Genomic DNA, 23,049 nt, shown 5'->3' on the forward strand with positions numbered 1-23,049 from the left:
AATGCGTCACCCTGAGGTCAGTTTGTTTTCCAGAATATCCCTGACATTTTGAACATATTTTTGTCATATTGTGAATGTTACATTGCAGTTAAAAGCATTTCATGAAATGGAATTCACACACCATGGTAAAAAAGAACCCTGCATATTCTTAACCCCTTCACTCCATCAAGATAATCTCATAGGCAATGCAGGTAGACTCATGGGATCAGTACTGGGGAAACGTGCTGTTATGCACAGCATTTGCTCTGCGCTACAGCAGGGATTGGAGAAAACTCTGATCCCATCTGAAAAAAATTTTGAGTAAAAAATAAATGACTAATAAAAATGAACCACCAATGTATAAAATACATAGTTACATAGTTACGTAGGTTGGATAAAGACCTAGGTCCATCAAGTTCAACCTTCCTCCACCAATTGTACATTTTGTCACTAATTTAACTGTAACCCACAATGTTACCTGTATCGAGGAAATCATCCAGCCCTTTTTTGAAAGCTGTTATAGATATAGTGTCGGCCATCACTACCTCTTGTGGTCGGCATTCCACAGTTTGACTGCTCTGACTGTAAAGAACCCTTTCCTGTTTAGATGCTGGAATCGCTTTTCTTCTACCCGTAATGAGTGCCCCCTGGTCCTTAGTATGGTCTTTGGAAGGAATAAGTCATGTGCCAGTCCTTTGTACTGACCACACATATATTATACATGTAAATGAGATCCCCTCTGATACAGCTTTTTTCTACTCTAAACAATCTCAACTTTTCCAACCTGTCATCATATGAGAGGCCGTCCATCCCTTGTAATAATCTAGTTGCCGGTCTTTGAACTGACTCTAACTTCTGAATATCCTCTTTAAAATATGGAGCCCAAAACTGGATCCGATATTCCAGATGTGGCCTCACCAGTCATTTCTAAAGGGGCAATAGTACGTTGGGATCGCAGGATTTTATCTTTCTTTTTATACATCCTAAAATCTTGTTTGCTTTTGCGGCTGCTGCTTGACATTGAGTACTGCTGCTCAGCTTACTTGTAACCAGAATACCCAAGTCTTTCTCCTGTTCTGTAGTCCAGAGTATACTCCCATTTAATGTATATTCAGCAATAGGATTACTCCGTCCTAGGTACATTACTCTACATTTATCTACATTAAACCTCTTCTGCCAAGTGTTTGCCAATTAAGTCTTCTTATCCAGATCGTTCTGCAATATCGTGATGTCAAAATCAGATTTTAATATCCTACATAGTTTGATTTCGTTAGCAAAGACTGACACTTTACTCACAATCCCACCCCCCCAGGTCATTAATAAAGAGATTAAAAAGAATCGATCCAAGCACAGATCCCTGCGGTCCCCATTTATGACAACTCTTTGTTTACTGTCATTTAACCAATTCCTTACCCATCTGCATATGGTTCCCCCAAGTCCTTGCTTCTGCAGCTTCAGTATAAGGCTGTTATGCGGTACAGTATCAAATGCCTTTGCAAATTCCAGATCAATCACATCAGCCGCATTACCAACATCCAGATTTGCCCTTATCTCCTCATAGAACCCAACATGTTGGTTAGACACAACCTATTCTTCATGAATCCATGCTGATTATCATTTATTATATTATTCTCTGTGATATAACTCTGCAGGTCATCTCTTATGATGCCCTCAAAAACTTTGCACACTAATGATGTCAGACTTACCCGACGGTAGTTATATTTGGCACGCGACACCAGAACCACCACCACTATGTAGGGCCCATTATTCTGTATGGAGGACTTTGTGGGGTCCATTATACTGTATAGAAGGCAATGCGGGGCCCATAGTACTATAAGGAGGGCTATGTGGGGCCCATTATTCTGTATGGAGCACTATGTGGGGCCCATTATTCTGTATGGAGGACTATGTGGGGCCCATTATACTGTATGGAGGACTATGTGGGGCCCATTATTCTGTATGGAGGACTATGTGGGGCCATTATACTGTATGGGGGACTATGTGGGGCCCATTATTCTGTATGGAGGACTATGTGGGGCCCATTATTCTGTATGGAGGACTATGTGGGGCCCATTATTCTGTATGGAGGACTATGTGGGGCCCATTATTCTGTATGGAGGACTATGTGGGGCACATTATTCTGTATGGAGGATTATGTTGGGCCCATTATACTGTATGGAGGACTATGTGGGACCCATTATTCTGTATGCAGGACTATGTGGGGCCATTATACTGTATGGAGGACTATGTGGGGCCCATTATTCTGTATGGAGGACTATGTGGGGCACATTATACTGTATGGAAAGCTATTTGGGGCCCATTCGTCTGTATGGAGGACTATGTGGGGCCATTATTCTGTATGGAGGACTATGTGGGGCCCATTATTCTGTATGGAGGACTATGTGGGGCCCATTATACTATATGGAGGACTATGTGGGGCACATTATTCTGTATGGAGGATTATGTTGGGCCCATTATTCTGTATGGAGGACTATGTGGGACCATTATTCTGTATGGAGGACTATGTGGGACCCATTATACTGTATGGAGGACTATGTGGGGCCATTATTCTGTATGGAGGACTATGTGGGGCCCATTATACTGTATAGAGGACTATGTGGGACCGATTATTCTGTATGCAGGACTATGTGGGGCCATTATACTATATGGAGGACTATGTGGGGCCCATTATTCTGTATGGAGGACTATGTGGGGCCCATTATTCTGTATGGAGGACTACGTGGGGCCCATTATACTGTATGGAAAGCTATTTGGGGCCCATTAGTCTGTATGGAGGACTATGTGGGGCCATTATACTGTATGGAGGACTATGTGGGACCCATTATTCTGTATGGAGGACTATGTGGGGCCATTATACTGTATGGAGGACTATGTGAGGCCCATTATACTGTATGGAAAGCTATTTGGGGCCCATTTGTCTGTATGGAGGACTATGTGGGGCCATTATTCTGTTTAGAGGATTATGTGGGGCCATTATACTGTATACTGGTTGGCCTGTGACTTTTTCCAAGTTTTTCATTTTGGCCTTCTGTGTGTTTGAGTTAAACATCCCTGCTCTATGTGAATAAAGACCTCTAAAACCAAGTTTCTGTAGAAATGTTTTCATTTTTTGTTTGGTCCCTGTGTAGATTGTACACTGATGAAAGAAAAATATCTGCCAAATCCAACGCTTATTACTGGCTTATAAAAGAAAATATCATGAGCAAGGCAGCAGTACTGAAAATTGCCGTAATTGCTACCCTCAGTTTATAACCCTCAAAATAATTTATCGAGCTTGTGTTTTCATGAACTGCAAAATGATAGAGGGTTTGTTAAAGGTTCCCGGGGTCTCATCTTGTTTCCATAGCAGCAGTCAGCTTTTACGGTCTTCATTGCTAAATATTCTTTTTGTCTACCTTATCTGTCAGAAGATGTTAAACTCAAAAGGTTCAGATTCCCATTCACAACGGGATCCCTTTCAACATCACAAAGTCCCAGATTCTGATACACGCCGTGTCCACATCCGAAACTGATAATACACTTAGATTGGATTTTAAGAACTTTGTAACTAGATACTATGTGTTCATCAAAGATCTTCATAATGGAAAAAGACGTGATGCAAAAAAAAAAAAAAAAAAAGTTTGCGTGGTATATTTTTATAGATTTTATTTTCTGTTGAGCTTCTCATCAACTTAATTTTGCGGCAACTTCTTGCTCCAGTTTGTGGGATTGTAATTGGATCGTGATGATCTTTTTTATTTACATCTACATAGTATATAGTATAATTTTATATCTACATATTTTTAGATTTTATATATATATTGATATAGTTATACATCAGATTTATATATTTTTATGTTTTCACTTTGAAGGTTCCTCTTCTACAGACACTTTTGAACACATCATCAGGTTGTTGTGCCCTAAAGTCAAGGCATCCATGTTAAAGAAGACCTGTTTTATTCGTTGAGGTAGATGGGATGATGGCTAAAGCCTCAGGCAAATGTATCTCTTTTTTTTATTTTATTTTTTTCTTTCAGAAAGGAAACTTTAGTTACATAGTAAGTCTTGAAAGTCAGGTGTCTCTGTGTTTGGTCAATGGATCCTTGACTGCTCCCCTTTTATTCTTCATCTTCCCGACTTACCCTTTTTTTCTCTTAGGTTTCTATTCTTTATCTATTCTTCTGAATCCCTATTGGATTCTTCACATTGCAAAGAAAGCACATTATCTTCTTTGACCCTTTGTAGTATTTGTTTTTTACAAACAGTTTTGTATCATTGTATTCGGAGACTTTAAAGGGTTTGTCGATCTACAAAATAATGTTTTTAGATCGAAATCTACACAAGTTTCTTATATCTTTTGTCTTTCTTACAACTGGGTTTTTAATATGTTGTCATATAGTTTTTGTCTTTTGGTCTTTTTTTATATCTTTTATCAAATTTCCATCATTGTCTTTCTATCATCATTGCCGGTTCCTGTCAGCTCCAGTCCAGTCTTCGGTTTGACAAGAGAGAGATTTCTGAAAGGATGCAGAAATGTTGGCTTTCCAAAGTCAGGGGCATAGATATAAGGGGTACAAGGGGTTACAGTCGCACATGGGTGCTGCTGCCTAAAAGGACCCAAAAGCTCCTTTTGGCCTACATAAAGAAACTAATTTTATTAAAGACCCGTAATAGTTGGCATCCCTGTTGGAGATTTTGTGTTGGAGCCCATAAATTCAACTTACATTACTCTTAAGCCATCTGGCATTTCAGTTACTAAGCCTGAGTTCTTTCTATAAATCGACGATGACAGAGAAGGGGGCTGGCCCGACTATTAAAATTGACAGTTTGTCAGACCTTTACACATATCACTGATCATGTGCCATGGAAGTGGAGCAATGCCCTGCTCCTGGGACCCACATGCTTACAGTGGAAGTTGGGTAGACATTGGATAATGAAAGTTTATATATTTCAGTTTTAAAGGGGAGGGTTATTCCCATCTCCAAGATCCTATTCCAATATGTAGTAGGTGTAATACTAATAATATTAGCAAATACCTACAATTAAAAATGTAGTATAGTTCCTCTGATTAGCTATGTTGCTTACCCCATGTGCAGGGCTTTTCAGTAGTTTATGTATCCATGGTTATGACCTCTCATTTAGAGACAGTTAGTTATTAGTGGTCGTAACCATGGATACCTTAGTTACAACAATGCCTTGCACATGGGGTAAGTGACATAGCGAATCAGAAGAACTATACTACATTTCTAGCTAGAGGTATTTGCTAATATTATTATTATAACACCTACCACATATTGGGATAGGATCTTGAAGATGGGAATAACATAAGTGTACTCAGCTATCTCTATTTAAAGGGTTATTTTCATGATTATTTTCTTCAGTAGCGCACTGATCCTCTGCCTCCCGGCTTCTTGCTTGCTGGGGGTGGTATGCTCCTGAATAATTGGCAGTTACGATCAGTGGCATGGTTGTGCCCGTCCCCAATCATGCACTCTCCGATGCTGCAAGCAGAAACAGCTTTGGCTCTGCAGCATCAGAGGAGCAAGGGGCATCAAAGCTGGCTGAATCCTGTGATTCTAGGAAACCGGCCACCTCTGATAGACTGTAGAGGTGGCCAGTAACCTAGGCAACAAGCAGTGCACAATAAAATCACAAATCCCTCTATTTTTGACAGCAAGGAACATTTTTAATAAGAGGTACGTTGCAAAATTCCTTGTTTTTACAAGTGCTTTCAATTCTCCCCATTTATAATGATGATGAGAAAACCCCTTTAAGTCAGCTGATCCATGGAGATGTCCGATAGGGAATCGGTATTGTAATCTCAGATGACCATAGGTAAAATATAGCTGCAGGGTCCATAACCCAGCAGAGCCCCCTACATGTGAATGCTGCCTAATACTTCTGCAGATAAGAACAACAGAATGTTTCCTCCGTGGACACAGCGAGGGTTTGTGTTCACCATTTTTTATCTCTTTCCATTACTTGTCTCCAGTGTTGCAAGATGTGAAGTAAATTTTTCCTGCATGGAGCTTAGGCTAACGTTAGATTTTAATTACTTTGTTGATATATAACAGTGAGGCCTTAACTGTCATAAATTATTCATTCAGAGACCAAATTTGCAAATGTTTTTTCATGTGTTTAAAGCGAGTTAGAATAATCTGTGGAAATGACATCAGCCTTTGCTTTGCCATATGGTTCCTGATCAGAAAGCTTTCTTGGAATTTTATGTAAGACAAGTGGTGTGACCTTTATAATGAGAGTGGCAAGTCTGTTCTGGTGCTCCATATTCAGCATTATTAATCCAATGGATATACATATTTTATGTAGGCGTGGAAACCTGCACTGTTTTACAGTTTACATCATGGAGATAAAATTTATGTGCAAAAAATTCTGAGCTCGTATTTTTGACAATGATTCGTTGGTTGGTGGGATTGTTTTGGAGGGTATGGGTATTTTTTTTACTTAAGTTATTTTCTTCTTCTTCTTCTTTTTTTTTTACTTTACATTTTCTATGGTATGACCCTTAAAGGTAATAAAAGGTCATTGGTTGACTTTTATTTTTCACTATATTTTTCCTCTGTACTTAAGGTGGATAAAGTTGTTACAGTGGAGATCAGCCCTGTTAAGAAAACTATTCTCTCAGTTAGCGATGTGGACCCGGTAGCAGCCTCCTCCTACCGGTAGTCACATAATCAGTTACATGCCCCCCGGGACCATTCGTTGTTGCAGTGTTGGAATGTGCCATAGACTTCAGTGACTTCTGTTTAGCTCCTCCAAACAGAGGTCAATCCAGCGCGTGAGGGTGCTCCTAGGAAGGCAATAATATGTAGGATTCGAAGAAAAATTCCTAGTGTCGGCAACTAAATAAAATCTTCAAAGCTTTATTTCAAAACATAGAATTAAAATTCATGGTGGTAGATAAGATAATGCCAGACGCGTTTCAGGCATGAGCTACACTTGATCACTGAGGAAGCTGCCCACTCACGGTGCACTTGCCGCCATATATACATAAAGATTCAAAGTTAATTTTCTCAGTGATAGAAAATCCATTTGGGTCAAGAAGGTATTCTCTTTTACTACACTACCCAGCCATCTAATTAATTTGGTAACCCAAAGGTAGTGTTTCCCAAAACTCCAGTCCTCAGGACCCCCAACAGATCATGCCTTCAGGATTTCCTTAGTAATACACAGGTGATGGAATTATTATCAAAGCATCAGAAATTGCAACAGGTTCTCTCACCTGTGCAATACTAAGGAAATTCCGAAACACGATCTGTTGGTGAGCCCTGAGGACTAGAGTTTGGGAAACACTGCCATAAGGTTGTGGGTTGTGACCCACATGACCATTTCCTCCACATCCAAGAAAATTGGTCTGATTATACTAATCACTCTCTGATCAGAGCTTGATCCGATTTTTAGGTCGAGAGAAAAAAAAAAGTTTCTCCACCTCCTCTGTAATGTCAGTCTATGAAAATGAGACCGCACTCTGATGTCATCCGAGTGCGGTCTGATGTTTTTCATAGACCCATAGAGTTACATAGGTGAGTGCCATCTGATCATCGGAGGCAAATCATGCATGCTGCAATTTTTCTTTGGACCACCATGGTCCATGGAAAAAATCGTACATATGCCCCGCCCCATATAATAACATGGGGATGAGTGCGATCCATCAAAATGATGGATAGCACTTGTCCGAGTTTTACGGTCATCTTTACAAGACCTAAAACTCCTGGGATCTTTCCTTGAAACATCTGGACCATGCACCATATATTTAGTAGTTTTAAGGTTACTTCTAAACATTTTTACCTCTATCCCCAACATTGTCATAATCTCACCACCCTGAATTTCTGAAGAGCCTCAGGTTCTTCATTAGTCCTAAGTTTTACGTGGAGTCTGTTCCTTATAAAATTGGCACAGATGCATTGCGCGCACAACCACGTCACCATTAGAGAACTTCCTGAAGAGAGAACATCTATAACAGTTATTAAGGTAGTAACGCTCATTATATTATGTGTAATATTAGGAAGCCCTTAAAGCATGACCTATTGGGGTTCCTTGAGGGATGGAATGGAGAAACAATGTCCTCTCGTAATTCTTTATTCCTCAAGGCTTCCTTATTAACTCAACTTCAACTTCCGTGAAGTTAAGTTGATTTGGTAATACTGCTCAGACGAAAACCAGTCCCTGAAATGAAGCAAGAGGGCATTCATAATTAATTACACACCTGAGTAGATGATTTAGCGCTGATGTTGATTAACGCCAGGTAGAGCTATTTATAAAGCTGATGCCGAGAGTCTTCTCAGCACATTACAAATCCATTACACTCCCACCTTTAGTGAATTTCCATATGCATAAGTCTCATTATTGTAATTAAGGCTGTGGTTGTGACGCTATGTGCTCTCTTGCATGATGGAATCAGAATGTAGAGGGATTTCCTGCAGGTTTAATCACATGCTAAAAATACTTTTGGCAGTGCCAATGACTTGCCATAAATTCTGGTCCAGTTTTGCTATTCAGTTTTGGTCAGTTTCCACTCAAACAATAAAGTCTAGAATTTATACTTTGAAGAATTTTTTTTTCATAAAAATTGCCATTATCCTGGAATTAAAATAGGTTTCTCTAGAAGCCATTTTAAGATACGTATTAAACGTTTTTTTCCACCCTTTATCACATAAATATGTCATGACTATCTGAGTGTGATGTCAATAAGGCTGAGTTGTGCCATAACCTCTTTAAACAGAACCTGTCATGTTCTACATACAGTCCGATATGTGGAAAGCATGGTATACAGAAGCAGAAGCTAATATATAGGTTTCTGGAAAAAGATTCAGTATAACTCGTATGGTATTCAGTGAAATCCCTGGTTTTTGTGTGTATATGAGTCCAGTGGGCGGTCCTACTAATGATTGACAGCTATCCCTGCATGCACATTCACAAATGATAGACTGTCAAGACTGCTGCTTCCCATCTATATGCCTACCCTCACTTAGTATGATGAAAAACCCTAAAGCTTTGCCTTAAAGAACCACTCCAATGTTTTTTTTTTTAATTTCACCCCTGCAGAGGTATGACTAATGTATGTCCCCTGCCTGTAGTAATCTACTTACTCTTCTGTTGTTCTTGACGCTGCTCCGGTTGTCTTCTGCTAGTTGTGATTTGCCGGATCGCTCCATTGTTTTAGGGGGCGAGCCGGAAATCACTTCTCAATGTAAGTCTATGACAACCAGAACGAGGATCCCATAGACTAATATTGAGAGCTTCTGACCGTTACTTCTGTCTTCCGCCAGTCAGGAGCCGAGGAAAAGCAGAAGACTGCAACTGATAAGTAATCTACTATAGACATGGAACAGACAATAGTGACAAAACTCCGGGGGAGAAACAAAAAAGCATCGAAGTGCTGCTTTAAATCTATTTCTACTTGGATTTTTTTGCCAGTGTTACAAAGCCCCTGCATTATTTCCCATCCCTGTCAATAACACCTGTTCTCCCAACTTATACAGTCTTTAAGCATTTTCCAGCTACATCTGATATGTATCAGTTCGATAGACCATCAAGGTGTGATCGGTATCAGACCCTCAACCAACATTTAGCAAAAGGATGTGACTGTGGTAACATTAAAGCAGTTCTCCGGGGCTTAAATATTGATGATCTATCCATTAGATAGATCATCAATGTCAGATCAATGGGGGTCGGATGTGGAAATAAGGAGATAGGGTGCAGCACACAGCAGTGGCCACTAAACAATGGAGGGGTGCTATGATCCGACTCACACATTGCTTGTATCTAGCAAACAGCTGATTGCTTGGGGTGATTTGTGTTGGACCTCTACACATTTGATATTGATGACCTAATCATATGGACAGGTCATCAATATGTAAGTTCCAGACACCCCCCTCGAAGGTATCACCCCAGTACCTGATGCAGTATTGGAAGATTGTGTGTGGTACTGATCTTCAGCTCAACTCATTTTAAGAGGGCTGATTTGCACTACAATACACGTGTAAGCCGTGGACCGATGTGGGCTCCCCATGATACAGCGATGCGGTGGACAAGGAAAGCAGTAAACACTAAACTTCTTAAATTAACTTTTACTGTTAAACGTTAATTCTCACACACCTGGTCAGAACTGACCGGGACCACTGTGCTGCGTCACTCTGTAGGGACGGAAATGTTCTCTGCGTTACTATACCTAGTTGTGCACCCGCCTAGTGCAGCTACCTGGAAAACTGGATCAAATGAATGCCAGTGGTGGCCTATTGCTGATGCAGCACAGCAGCTTACAAACTTATCAAAAGACTCTATACACAGTAGGTAGAACCTAGTTATTGAATTACAGTATATACCATCGGGTTCACTTTAAGGACCATGTGAGTGCAATAGGCCGCGATGGACCTGAGCTCAGGACTTCCCGACCTATGTCTGATCGCTGTGTTATTGCAGAGATGAGCCTGCCTGGACGACAGCTGTTTGACCAAGGGATTATGGTTTCTACCGGTGCGTGGTACCACAGCTGACTTTCTGGCGGGCCCTCCGGATGCATCACGGATGTCAGATCCTGGGGATTTCGGCTCCGCGGTTGGCTCTCGACGGAGACATCACACGTCCTTCTCCTTTCCGCTCTCACCTCGCTCTCGCAAGATTGCCACCGAACCAACACCTTACTTTCAGGCACTTCCTCCCAATTGCTTCCACTGCCCCTTGGCCTGGGGATCCATCTGGTTCTATCCAAATTGGAGTTCAAACCAGCACAACACAGTCCATTTAACATAACAGAAGTCTATGCCAACAGAACAGCTGTTTCTATTTCTCCTCACAGAACTGGGGTAACTGTCTCTGAATGAAAATCCTGCACAAACCATTTTAAGCTAGAGTCATTGAGTAGTTACAGGGGAAACAGTGGCCTCCTGTGGCCGGTGATTAGTACTGCAGGCAACAGTATTCTCAATGTATTCTCCATGTACATTACTAATAAAATAGAACAGCAGCTGCAAATTACATGCAAACGGTTAATGGTAGGTGACGGTCAGCGGCATATTCCCCATCACCTCACACACGGGCACATGGGCATAGGCGACACTGTGTTGGTAACTGCAGAGAAGAGATCTTGGCACTACAGTCACTACTTCACCTTTTTATTTTACTGTTGTTCTGGGTTTTGGGTGATAGACAATCACAGATCATACATTTATATCCCAGTAAACTATTTAATGGTAGATCACCAGCTCATGAATTTATTCAAAAAAGTAAGCACAAGGTCTTGTACAGGACCTTCCATTAAGAAGTAGCATGCCTTTAGTGATTTACTGTAGTCCTTTCTTAGTTCATATACAGATGAGGTGCTTGGAGCACCATGGATGGAGTCAGAAAGCCTGGAGAACCTTCCTGAAAACAATTGTGCTCTAATGCATAGGCAAGAAATGGTGAAAATTGTAGCTGAAATCTCCTCCAGCACTTAGCTGGATAGAGTGCATTTCTTCTGGATGGACAGACCAAGGTAGTGCCACATTTATTAAAGGGGTATTGTTAAGTGTGGAAGTTATTCCCTACCCATTGGATAGGAGACAACTTACCGATTGCTGTGGTTCGCCCACTGATCCTGAGAACTGTGTTCTGAAGAGCCCCATGTAAATGGATTGGTGATCGATCATACGCACATGCGCTCGATTCATTCTAATGCAAGTTCAAAGACAAGCGCAGTGCTCGCCTATCTCCGCTGTCCCATTAAGAACAAATGGAGCGGCAGGGCTCATGTTTGTCCACCGCTCCATTCACACACCGCACTTCGGAACCCAGTTCTCGGGATCCATTTGGGTTCCAAAAGTCAGATACACAGTGATTTGGAAGTTGTTCCCATTATCCCACATATAGGGGATGACTTCCAAATTGAGAACACCCCTTTAAGAGGCATAGGTCTCTTAATGAATTTTTTCCCACCTTAACTCCAGTGGGATTTTAGTTCAACACTTGCATATAAAACACCAGTCTTGATAAATTCCCTCCATTGCTTGCAGAAAAATGTGGCAACACACTTTTTATTGATGGCCTTTGGCTCAATCTCGAGCCATGGTGACTTGATGAATGAACGATCTGTAAGATCGATCTTGTACAAGCCTAGATAGGTCTACTAGGGTTTTCTCCGTTGTTATCCTGATATTATCAAGCCATCAGGATGCCGGTCTTCTTCTTCTCCTTAGTATACCATAAATGTAGTTTTCACTTTTGGTTATTCTTTATTTGTTGAAATCTGAGCATAACCTAATAAGTCATTCTGCATGGTGACCATTAAAATATCAATAGCCTGTTCTAAACGTTGAAACCCCCTCTTTTCCCTAAGATATTACTAAACAGCATTTATAATAAGTTTTAAAAAACATTTTAATGATGGCACGGCTCCATTTGTTACTTCAGTATGATGTACTGTAAGTTGTGACCTGCAGTTTAATCTCTTTATCCAATTTTATTGCCAATTAACATTTTTTTTCTTCTCATTTCAGGATGCTTATTTGAAGATGACCTTTGCAAACAATATGAGATGTGCTTGAATGGTAAGTCCATTTTATATACAGTCTCAGATTACATTTTTTTTTTTTTTGGAGATGTTTTTATCTATTTTCTTTGAATGAAGCAACTGTTCAAGAAGATCAATGATATTTACGTTACGTTATAATGGTCAATGTCATAGTATACAGTACAGACCAAAAGTTTGGACACACCTTCTCATTTAAAGATTTTTCTGTATTTTCATGACTATGAAAGTTGGACATTCACACTGAAGGCATCAAAACTATGAATTAACACATGTGGAATTATATACTTATCAAACAAATGTGAAACAACTGAAAATATGTCTTATATTCTAGGTTCTTCAAAGTAGCCACCTTTTGCTTTGATGACTGCTTTGCACACTCTTGGCATTCTCTTGATGAGCTTCAAGAGGTAGTCACCGGAAATGGTCTTCCAACAATCTTGAAGGAGTTCCCAGAGATGCTTAGCACTTGTAGGCCCTTTTGCCTTCACTTTGCAGTCCAGCTCACCCCAAACCATCTCGATTGGGTTCAGGTCTGGTGACTGTGGAGGCCTGGTCATCTGGCGTAGCACCCCATCACTCTCCTTCTTGGTCAAATAGCCCTTACACAGCCTGGAGGTGTGTTTGGGGTCATTGTCCTGTTGAAAAATAAATGATGGTCCTACTAAACGCAAACCGGATGGCATAGCATGCCGCTGCAAGATGCTATGGTAGCCATGCTGGTTCAGTATGCCTTCAATTTTGAGTAAATCCCCAACAGTGTCACCAGCAAAGCACCCCCACACCATCACACCTCCTCCTCCATGCTTCACAGTGGGAACCAGGCTTGTAGAGTCCATCCGTTCACCTTTTCTGTGTCGCACAAAGACACGGTGGTTGGAACCAAAGATGTGAAATTTGGACTCATCAGACCAAAGCACAGATTTCCACTGGTCTAATGTCCATTCCTTGTGTTCTTTAGCCCAAACAAGTCTCTTCTGCTTGTTGCCTGTCTTTAGCAGTGGTTTCCTAGCAGCTATTTTACCATGAAGGCCTGCTACACAAAGTCTCCTCTTAACAGTTGTTGAAGAGATGTGTCTGCTGCTAGAACTCTGTGTGGCATTGACCTGGTCTCTAATCTGAGCTGCTGTTAACCTGCGATTTCTGAGGCTGGTGACTCGGATAAACTTATCCTCAGAAGCAGAGGTGACTCTTGGTCTTCCTTTCCTGGGGCGGTCCTCTTGTGAGCCAGTTTCTTTGTAGCACTTGATGTTTTTTGCAACTGCACTTGGGGACACTTTCAAAGTTTTCCCAATTTTTCAGACTGACTGACCTTCATTTCTTAAAGTAATGATGGCCACTCGTTTTTCTTTACTTAGCTGCTTTTTTCTTGCCATAATACAAATTCTAACAGTCTATTCAGTAGGACTATCAGCTGTGTATCCACCAGACTTCTGCACAACACAACTGATGGTCCCAACCCCATTTATTAGGCAAGAAATCCCACTTATTAAACCTGACAGGGCACACCTGTGAAGTGAACACCATTTCCGGTGACTACCTCTTGAAGCTCATCAAGAGAATGCCAAGAGTGTGCAAAGCAGTCATCAAAGCAAAAGGTGGCTACTTTGAAGAACCTAGAATATAAGACATATTTTCAGTTGCTTCACACTTTTTTGTTAAGTATATAATTCCACATGTGTTAATTCATAGTTTTGATGCCTTCAGTGTGAATGTACAATTTTCATAGTCATGAAAATACAGAAAAATCTTTAAATGAGGTGTGTCCAAACTTTTGGTCTGTACTGTACATTACCTCGGAGCTGCTTTTCTTCTGTTCCCTTTCACTTTTTCTTGGTTAGCCTTTGACATCTTCCTCTTCCTTTCATCTGCACTCTCTGTAGTGCCGATTATTTCAGTGGGGAAAACCATGTACGTTTTTTCCATCTGTGAGTGGCACAAAAACCCAAACCTATTCACAAGATTACTTGGGTCCTAGCATGCTGAACTTTCACTCACCAGTATTTTATGACTTATCCTGTTGTTTATAATATTGTGGTAGCGATTACCAAGCCTACAGTTGACCATAAAATATTTCTCTGCAGATGACTTTTAGTAGCATCTACTGTTATTCTTAAAGAGGTTGTCCACTACTTTTACATTGATGGCCTATCCTTAGGATAGGTCATCAATGTCTGATCGGCCGGGGTCCAACACCTGGCACCCCAGCTGATCAGCTTATGTATCGGCGGCCACCTGGTGGAAGTGCTTACTTACGTAGCTGGCCGTCTTCTGGTAGTGGCTGCCGCAGGGTACTATACATATGCCTCCTATTCAAATCAGTAGGAGGCGGATGTGCAGTACCAAGGCCCAGCCACTAAAAGTAGACGGCCAGCTACGTAAGTAAGCACTTCCACCAGGTGGCCGCCGCCATCGGTATCAGCTGATTGTTGGGGGTACCGGTATCGACCCCTGGCCGATCAGACATTGATGACCTATCCTAAGGATAGGCCATCAATGTAAAAGTAGTGGACAACCTCTTTAAACTGACCATAAACATCATATATGTTTTGGCTGAACTCATCTAGTTTGCCTTGGCTGACTGACCATCTAAGATCATAAAGTTTTGTATTCTTTGGCCCCGATCCATCAAGACCAGCAATTTTCATGCCAGTTCTGATGAGGGGGTATGTTGGAGTCAGATGCTCCTGATTCTTGAAGAGGTGCATTTCTCTTATTGAACCGGGAGCGTCTGGTGGTTTGCGCCTCCATGCACTTCACCACGAATATTACTCCAGTCAGAGACTGGAGTAAGATTTCTTGAGTAGGGAACACCACAGCTTGTCATGACTTAGACGATCTATGGTGCCGCACCTCCGTGTCGCCCCAGCTCTGGCCATTTTATAAAGCTGGCAGAAACTGGCTTGGAAAAAGTGAAAAGTTGTAAAAACATGTACATGACATTGTGCAAAAATGTTCTGACTTTTCAGAGCAATTGTGGTGAAATCGATTTAATGAATCAGGGTCAACATCGTTCTAACACTTCTTTTCCAGGTGTGTATAGGAGCTGAGGCTTTCTGTGTTGGCTCAGGTTTGGACGATTTTATTTTATGTTGTTTAGGTAAAGATGAATTTGGTTTATATTGATGTGGCCTGCATAACATTTTAGGCATTTCACTATGGTTTTAGTAATGGCCAGGGGTCATTATTTCCAATTTCCCTGGAGTCCATGTGATTCCAATCCATTTTTGTTCACAGTAGCTTTTGTATATGACAAGCAAACTAAGTATAGTTCTGTAAATGTTTCATCCAAGCCTGTAGCGTTTGCACAGCAGGAAAGTAGCATTAAATATAAAATAAATTAGTGTCCCTTTTTTATTTTTACAATTACTCTTGTAATAAATTGCCATCTGTAATCCATTATGTTTACTTGGCAACCACCAAAGCCAGAAGACAAATTGTACCACTCCTGTCCACCTATAAAAGATTTTCTTGGAAGCGATGAGAACAATTGTATAATTTCTGCAGCATAAGCATGGCCTAATTATATATGTATTAGCCAAATCTTCTCTCTTTGGAAGAACGCACTAATATAAAGAACAATGTGATATTATGTTACTATATTTACTACATTACAGTCTCTCCGTTCTGATTGTAAGTGATGGAAACAAATCTTTTCTCATTAGAAAACAAATGTAACAGCCTTAATACTAAGGAAGAAAGATTTGTTTCACTCCGAACCTAATTTATATACTGTATGTTTCATTTATCAAAGTAATACATGTGTCAGCAGGTCCTAAAAATGGATATATTGGAAGTTACGAGGTTGATATGAATGTATTCCATTGATAATGAGCAATTGATTTATCCTAGAAGCTCAGATCACAGGGAGGCCTGCAAAGGTTGTGTCATTAGCATTGTAAAAGAAAAAAGTAAAAATCTGGTTAAACGCATCCATAAACCCACACTTCCCACTCATTTGTCTCTAAGCTCCTATCCCTCACTTCCTCCTTCGGCCTTGCTCAATGGACTGCTGCAGCCACTCACAAAGATGGCCACACACTGGACCTCATCTTCACCCGCCTCTGTTCCCTATCTAACCTCTCTAACTCACCTCTCCCTGTTTCTGACCACAACCTACTTACATTCTCTACCCTCTCCTCTCCAGGTCGACAATCTCCACTTCACAAACTTGCATACCCTCGCAGAAATCTCAAACACCTTGACCTACACTCACTCTCTGAATCCCTTCTCCCTCTTACAGGCAGAAATTCCTTACATGACACAGATGTTGCTGCCGCTTTATATAACACCACAATAGCTGCAGCTCTCGACTCGATCGCCCCTCTCACACATACCAAAGCTCCCACACTCAATAGGCAACCCTGGCACACCAATTTGACTAAAGAACTGCGAAGGGCCTCCAGGGTTGCTGAGCGGAGATGGAAAATATCCCTCTCCAACGAGCACTTCATTGCATTCAAACAGTGCCTCACTATTTTCAAGTCCACATCCACAGCAAAACAAACATAATTATCATCTCTCATATCTTCTCTGTCTCACAACCCCAAACAGCTATTCAGCAATTTCAATTCTCTCCTCCGTCCCCCAGCGCCTCCTCCCTCTCCTCTCATCTCAGTCGAAGAGTTTGCCTCATTCTTCAAACAGAAGATTGATACCATCAGACAAGGCTTTTGCCTAAAGACCCCACAGCCCCTCCTCATATCTACTCAGCCTTCCTCCTCAAAAACCAACTTCTCCACCATTACAGAAGATCAAGTTTTCTCTTTACTCTCCAAATCACACCTCACCACCTGCGAACTTGACCCAATCCCGTCCCACCTCATCCCTAACCTTACCACAGTCTTCATCCCAACCCTAACCTACCTCTTCAACCTGTCACTAACAACCGACGTCTTCCCCTCATGTTTCAAACATGCCTCAATCACACCCATCCTCAAAAAGCCCTCCCTTGACCCATCCTCTCTGTCTAGCTATTGCCCCATATCACTTCTCCCTTGTGCCTCAAAACTACTGGAACATCACGTCCACCTTGAACCGTCCTCCTACCTCTCCTCCTGCTCCCTCTTTGACCGCTTACAATCATGCTTCCGACCGCATCACTCCACTGAAACTGCCCTGACTAAAGTCACCAAGCGACACTACTCTGTTCTCCTTCTCCTAGGCCTGTCATCTGCCTTCGACACAGTGGACCATTCCCTCTTACTACTGACTCTCTCATCTCTTGGCATCACGGACTTGGCCCTATCTTGGATCTTTTCATACCTAACAGACCGGACATTCAGCATCTCCCACTCGCACAATACTTCCTCATCTTGCCCCCTATCTGTCGGGTCCCCCAAGGCTCAGTTCTAGGGCCCCTGCTCTTCTCCATCTACACCTTCAGCCTGGAACAGCTCATAGAGTCTCATGGCTTTCAGTATCACCTCTATGCTGATGATACACAGATCTACCTCTCTGGACCCGATATCTGCTTTCTACTAAACAGAATCCCACAATGTCTGTCTTCTATTTCATCCATCATCCTTCATCCCTGGCTGGCAGGGTCCTGCTATAACACCACTTGTATGCCCTCAGTCTAATTCAGTTAACAAAATACCATTTAGCAATGAGTTTCATTAGTTCATTAGAGTAAAAGGGTCTGAAAAGTGGGACGTGCATCGATATGATTTATATGCCTGAATGAAATCCAAATTAGGTGAAGCAAAGGTCCTCATCAGTACTGTATTGAATAACATGCTTTTTTTTTATAGAAAATGCCTTAAAAGGAATCTGTCAGCAGGTTTTTCTATGTAATCTGAGGACAGCAGGAGGTAGGGGTTAAAACACAGAATTCAACAATGTGTCACTTATCAGATTGTGTGCTGTTGTTCACTTACACTCAAAGCTTTATCACAACAATATTATCATTGCTGTGACTAACTGGAGCACTGACACTTCTCCAACCACTCCCCCTCCTGTGATAAGCAGCTTATTGTCTATAGACAATGTAAATAGAGAGCCTGGTGCAACATTGTCAGCTCTGCTGCATTCTAAGTCTAAGAACTCTGATTGCACCTACTGCACCTAGTAAACTAAGTGATACATTGCTGGATTCAGCTTCTCTTTTCCTACATCATGCTGATCTCAGATGAGGCAGCAAAAACCTTCTGACAGATTCCCTGTGAGTTTGAAATGATCACCTATCAACTGGATAAGGTACAACTACCTGACCGCAGGAGGTAAGACTGTTGGGACCCCCTGCGATCACGAGAATGAGCCATGGTCCACTTGAGGATGGATGAAAATCATAACACCAAATTACCCGAAGGGTAAATAAATCCCAGAATAAAGGATGTTAAAACGTGACTTTTATTATTCTAGAATTAAAAAGTGGTCACGAAATTATAAATTAAAATTATTGCTAGAATGATCCTGTATAATATTATTTCCAATCTCTAAATAGAGTCAATTTCCAGAGCAACAGGTCTTCCTATTCATCCGAACCTATGTATCACGGCTGCAGTCCGTGTTAGATAGATGTCTGTGTTGTTGCTACCTATCAGAATCATTCAGCAGTTAAAAGACACATATAGCCTCCCCAGCAAGTTTCGCCTTTACAGGCTTCCTCAGAGGGCTGGGGCTATTATCCCCTATAGTATAGGGGATAACTTCAGAACTTGGTACAAACCTTTTAAGCCTTTTCTTTAAACCTGCAACAACCTGTCATTTTTTATCGCCTACTGACCCCAGGAAGGTGATTATGGTAATGTCAGAATAGCTGAAGTTTGAGGACACTTTGCTATGTATATTTGGCCTTGTACATGCATATATTCATGTCTTAAAGCAGATTTATCTGCAGATTTCCTGATGCATACATTATTAAAGAGATCTCTTATATCCATGAGGATACTGTATTTACTTTAGAAATCCATGTCAGAACTACTGTATAATCCTTTATGAAATATTAGCTTACACTAGCCCTGATTGACAGCTATTCAGTCCTCTCCTTCCTGCTGCTGAAATCTCACACTGCTTAGTACAAGCTGCAGCTGTCATTCAGACTATAAACTGAATATACTTTGACTCATGAGCTTACTGTACAGTTTGACTTACAATATGCTGCATTTAATATCAGGATTATACAGCCATTCTGATATGGATTGGTAAAGTGAATACACCAGCCTCATAAGGGGTAAGAGAAATTTTATGAAATTATGGACACAGTTTCTATTGTGAAATCTGGTGACAGATCTGCTCTAAATGGAATCTGTCATCATGTTTTTGCTACCTTATCTGAGAACAGCACCATGTAGGAAAAGAGACCTTGTTTCCAAGGATGTATCCCTTAGTTTACTGGGTGCAGCAGTTTTTTGACACAAGTTTTTAGATGTATCATGTAGCAGATCACAGAAAGCTGACCCCACCCACACACAGCTTTCTATGTACATTGTCTTTAGACAGTAAGCTGCCAATCAGAGGAGGTGGCGTGGCTGGACCAGGGTACACAGGAGCATCAGTCCAGGCAGTGATGGTCTCCTGGTGATAAAACATTAATTGTATGTAAACAACAGCACACAGCCTAATAAGTGACACCCATTTCAATTCCCTGTCTTAGCATCCAGATGTCATTGTAATCGTTTTCAAATTTTGAAAAATTTGTAATAAGTACAAAAAGTTCGAACGTGTTTGGTTACAAATTAATTTATTTTCAAGACTCTATATGTGTGAAATATCTTAGCTACGATCAAAACTCTATGCTAGTTTTTCTAGTCGTAATGCTGACATGGGCAGGTGTTATGTGATTATTGAGCAAATAAAGCAAAGCTCTGAACCGATTAGTGTACATCACGTTGGTAGGGGACTTGTTTAGCTGCGTGAATGATTGTTAGTCGGTACTGACTGTACAGTACAATTTTTCACTTATTCTCAAATCTAAATATGCAAATATAACTTAGAGAGTTTCCAAACAGTTCTGAACTAGAACGACTAATTTACACTTTCATTGATCCATTTGCAGTCTAATATTAATATTTTTGTAATTTACATTACATATTAATTTAGTTAAGTCGGTGTTCCCCAAATCCAGCCCTCAAGGCACTCCAACAGATCATATTTTTTTTAAAGACGCACTCCCATCAAAATGTTTATCCTCTTAATATGTTGCAATCATCTTATTATATGGCACTGTGCACTTACAATTGCTCATTTTGCCTTTCTACCCAGCTAATTCTTCTCTTTTCCATTTGGTCTATGACATCAAGTGATTAATAACTGACTAGCGGAATTCTTCTAATCTCTATGTAGAAATAGGAGGTCAATTTTGTGTGCACAAGTCATCAGTCACTGCAAAAGTCTATGGCAGGGGGGAGGAGGAAGTAGCTGGGTCAGAAGTTGAAGAGGGGGATGATACATGCAGGGACAAGAGACTTCCTGTTTCTACATAGAGCTGAGAAAAGAGAATAATTAACTGGGTAGAAAGGCAAAATGAGCAATTGTACGTACACAGTGCTGTGTAATATGATGATTGTAATATATGAAAGAGGATAAAAACTTTGATGGGAGTGCTTCTTTAAGGATTTCCTTAGTATTGCACAATTGATAATTACATCACCTTTGCAATACTAAGAAAATTCTGAAAATATGATCTGTTGTTGGGCCTTGAAGGCTGGAGTTTGGGAACATTGAGTTAAAGGGGTTGTCCGGTCCAAATCGATAATTCTGCAGTCACTCTGTGTGACTTATGAATCCCCCCAGCACGCGCACTGTACACTGCGGGGATTCTTTGATTTCTGAGCCAGGAACCGCAGTGATGTATGTATTATGCATACTCCCGGCCAGAGCCCTTCCAGTGGCTGCGCCCTCTAGTTGGCCAAGCCCAATGGAGGCTACCTCACTAGTCAGGGCACGGCCTCGCTCAATACAAATCTATAGAGCGAGGTCGCGTCCACTGAACAGGCTCTTGTTAGAACCCTCCTGTTTGTTTTTTCTATCTTGTGGTTTGCGGTCATGTGACCATCTGCCTTTATATTTCAGCTCCGCCCTTCTAGCTGTGCTGGACTTCAGTGTTCTACTGTCTCTCTAGCCTGGTGCTTCTGTGCCTTTCTCTTTCAAGTTTGCTTGGTCCTCTGGGACCTCTAGTACTTTTTGTCAGTTTGTCTTTTTGTGTTCTGCAACGTCTGTTTAGGAGGTGTCCCTTTTTTGTCCCAGTCCTTAGTTCTTTTAGGGACCCCTTCCCTTAATTCTATAGGTCTTCGTTCAGACTAGCCGAGGACTAAGGCCTGTCTGTTCACTAGGAACAGGCAGCCCACTACATCATAGGGATTCAGCTTAGTCTTACTGCAGGGACAGCTTTCCCCTATCTTTCCTTAGTACATGTTGCAGATCATAACAGTAAGTCCAGCCCAAAAAAAAACCTAAAAGGAAAGAAATTCGGGGATCAGTATGGTTTCCGTCCAGGATTTGGCTCAACGCCTGCAGGGATTGTCTCTGGAGGTGGCCGAGCTTCAGCAACACGTGAGTAGCTGTCCTGGAACGCATTTTGTCGAACCCAAGGTAGGACTGCCTGATGTTTTTTATGGTAAACAGCAAGATTTTTTTTCCTTTAAGAATGCTTGTGTAACATACCTGGCGGCGTCCTTGCATGGTGGCCTATCTCCCACTGTGCAAGAGGGCGCACTTGATCTCCTGTCCAGAATGTCTCTCTGGCTTCCCTCCATGCTGTCTGTTTGTGTCTGTTTCTGCTGCTTAAGGGCGGCGCCCGATCACTTCCTGCCTTTTGTACCTGCTGTGGGTCACACCCCTTGTGCGTCCTCAGCCTATTGCTGTCTGACACTTGGTATATAGCTCAGCAGCTCCCTTCTATCCCTGCCGGAGCATAGTGTTTCCTTCAGTGTGTGCTTGCACTCTGAAGGTGCCAGGTCCCGTTCTTTGTTTCCTTGTCTGCCTTTCCTGGAGGCTGTATTTCCAGGCCTGTCTGAACTGAGTCCTGTATGTCTTCTGCTTTGCGGTATCAGCTCCCGTGTCTGAACTGAGTCCTGTATGTCTCCTGCTTTGCGGTATCAGCTCCCGTGTCTGAACTGAGTCCTGTTCCTCCTGCCTTCTAGGGGCCGATTACCTAGACCCGCTCCTGTATCTTGTCTGTCCTGTCTGAACACGCTCCTTGCCTGTTCGTTCCGCCTCTCTGGGGGCAGTATTCCCAGACCCGCTCCTGTATCCCGCTGCAATGTCGGTCTCCTCCGTACACTCAGTTCCAGTCTGAACTCTCTCCTATCCTTTACCTGTTTTTGCCTCTATGTCCGTTCCCTTCCTTTTTCTGCAGAGTCTGAACTCGTACCTAACTCCTGCCAGTTGTCTCTGTACTCCCGTTTGTGAGTTTGTGGTCCACTCGCTACTTCACTGCAAGTACCCTGTGGGTGTCTGGCTCTGCCTTTCCCTTCCTGTCTGTTCCGTGTGAACAGAGCCCTGTCCTCCCTGCTCAGCCTTGTCTGCACTCTAGCCGTGCTTGCCTGTACCCCTTTGCCTGTATTGTTCCTGTGTCCCGGTGTGTACTGGGTCCTATCCCG

At 41.8% G+C, this 23,049-nt stretch overlaps 1 protein-coding gene across 1 annotated transcript in view; it reads left to right on the forward strand.

Moving 5' to 3' along the window:
* Positions 1-23,049, forward strand: part of PTPRN2 (protein tyrosine phosphatase receptor type N2) — a 1,402,724-nt gene that overhangs the window by 187,855 nt on the left and 1,191,820 nt on the right. Inside the window, exon 2 of the mRNA XM_073677683.1 lies at positions 12,474-12,524. Within this exon, the coding sequence (XP_073533784.1) occupies positions 12,474-12,524 (51 nt within the window). The remainder of the gene's footprint in view (positions 1-12,473; positions 12,525-23,049) is intronic.

The sequence above is a fragment of the Phyllobates terribilis genome, unplaced genomic scaffold (genome assembly GCF_046119375.1).
Source record: "Phyllobates terribilis strain yellow unplaced genomic scaffold, ASM4611937v1 Scaffold_4__5_contigs__length_816908805, whole genome shotgun sequence".
Classification (NCBI taxonomy): domain Eukaryota; kingdom Metazoa; phylum Chordata; class Amphibia; order Anura; family Dendrobatidae; genus Phyllobates; species Phyllobates terribilis.